This window comes from Buceros rhinoceros, unplaced genomic scaffold (assembly GCF_000710305.1).
Source record: "Buceros rhinoceros silvestris isolate BGI_N320 unplaced genomic scaffold, ASM71030v1 scaffold25719, whole genome shotgun sequence".
Classification (NCBI taxonomy): domain Eukaryota; kingdom Metazoa; phylum Chordata; class Aves; order Bucerotiformes; family Bucerotidae; genus Buceros; species Buceros rhinoceros.
The window spans coordinates 587-948 of record NW_010431279.1 but is presented as its reverse complement, the minus strand read 5'-3'; the positions used below and the strand labels follow the sequence as shown (position 1 = coordinate 948).

Sequence of the window (362 nt, the reverse complement as noted above, 5' to 3'; positions counted from 1 at the left end):
AGCGCGTGACCCGGCACCCTGGAACGCCAAAGACAGTCGTGATGATGCTGTTCATGAAAGACAGCTTGGCCAGGTCATCCGACAGCCCCGCCTGCAGCACCCGTGCCATGGAGGGACCTGGGGAGGCAGGTGGCTCTGGGGGACAGCTCTGGGGGGGCCATGGGGAGGGCACTGACATCCATCAGGCAAGGTCCTGGAGGAGGGCAGGCCCACGCAGGGCCCCTGCTACCTTGCAGAGCCAGCAGCGCGTTGTCCAACACCTCCAGGTGGACGTCACTGCCGTCGGCCTGCAGCTCCGCTGCTCTGCCCTGACAGGGTGACAGTGGGCTGCTAGCACACAGGCCAGGTCACTGCCAACCATG

At 65.7% G+C, this 362-nt stretch overlaps 1 protein-coding gene across 1 annotated transcript in view; it reads right to left on the bottom strand.

Moving 5' to 3' along the window:
• The window catches only part of AMT (aminomethyltransferase), a gene marked incomplete at both ends in the record, with an annotated part of 1,384 nt that overhangs the window by 444 nt on the left and 578 nt on the right, over nucleotides 1-362 (bottom strand). Inside the window, 2 exons of the mRNA XM_010143385.1 lie at nucleotides 11-117; nucleotides 230-308. Of these exons, the coding sequence (XP_010141687.1) occupies nucleotides 11-117; nucleotides 230-308 (186 nt within the window). The remainder of the gene's footprint in view (nucleotides 1-10; nucleotides 118-229; nucleotides 309-362) is intronic.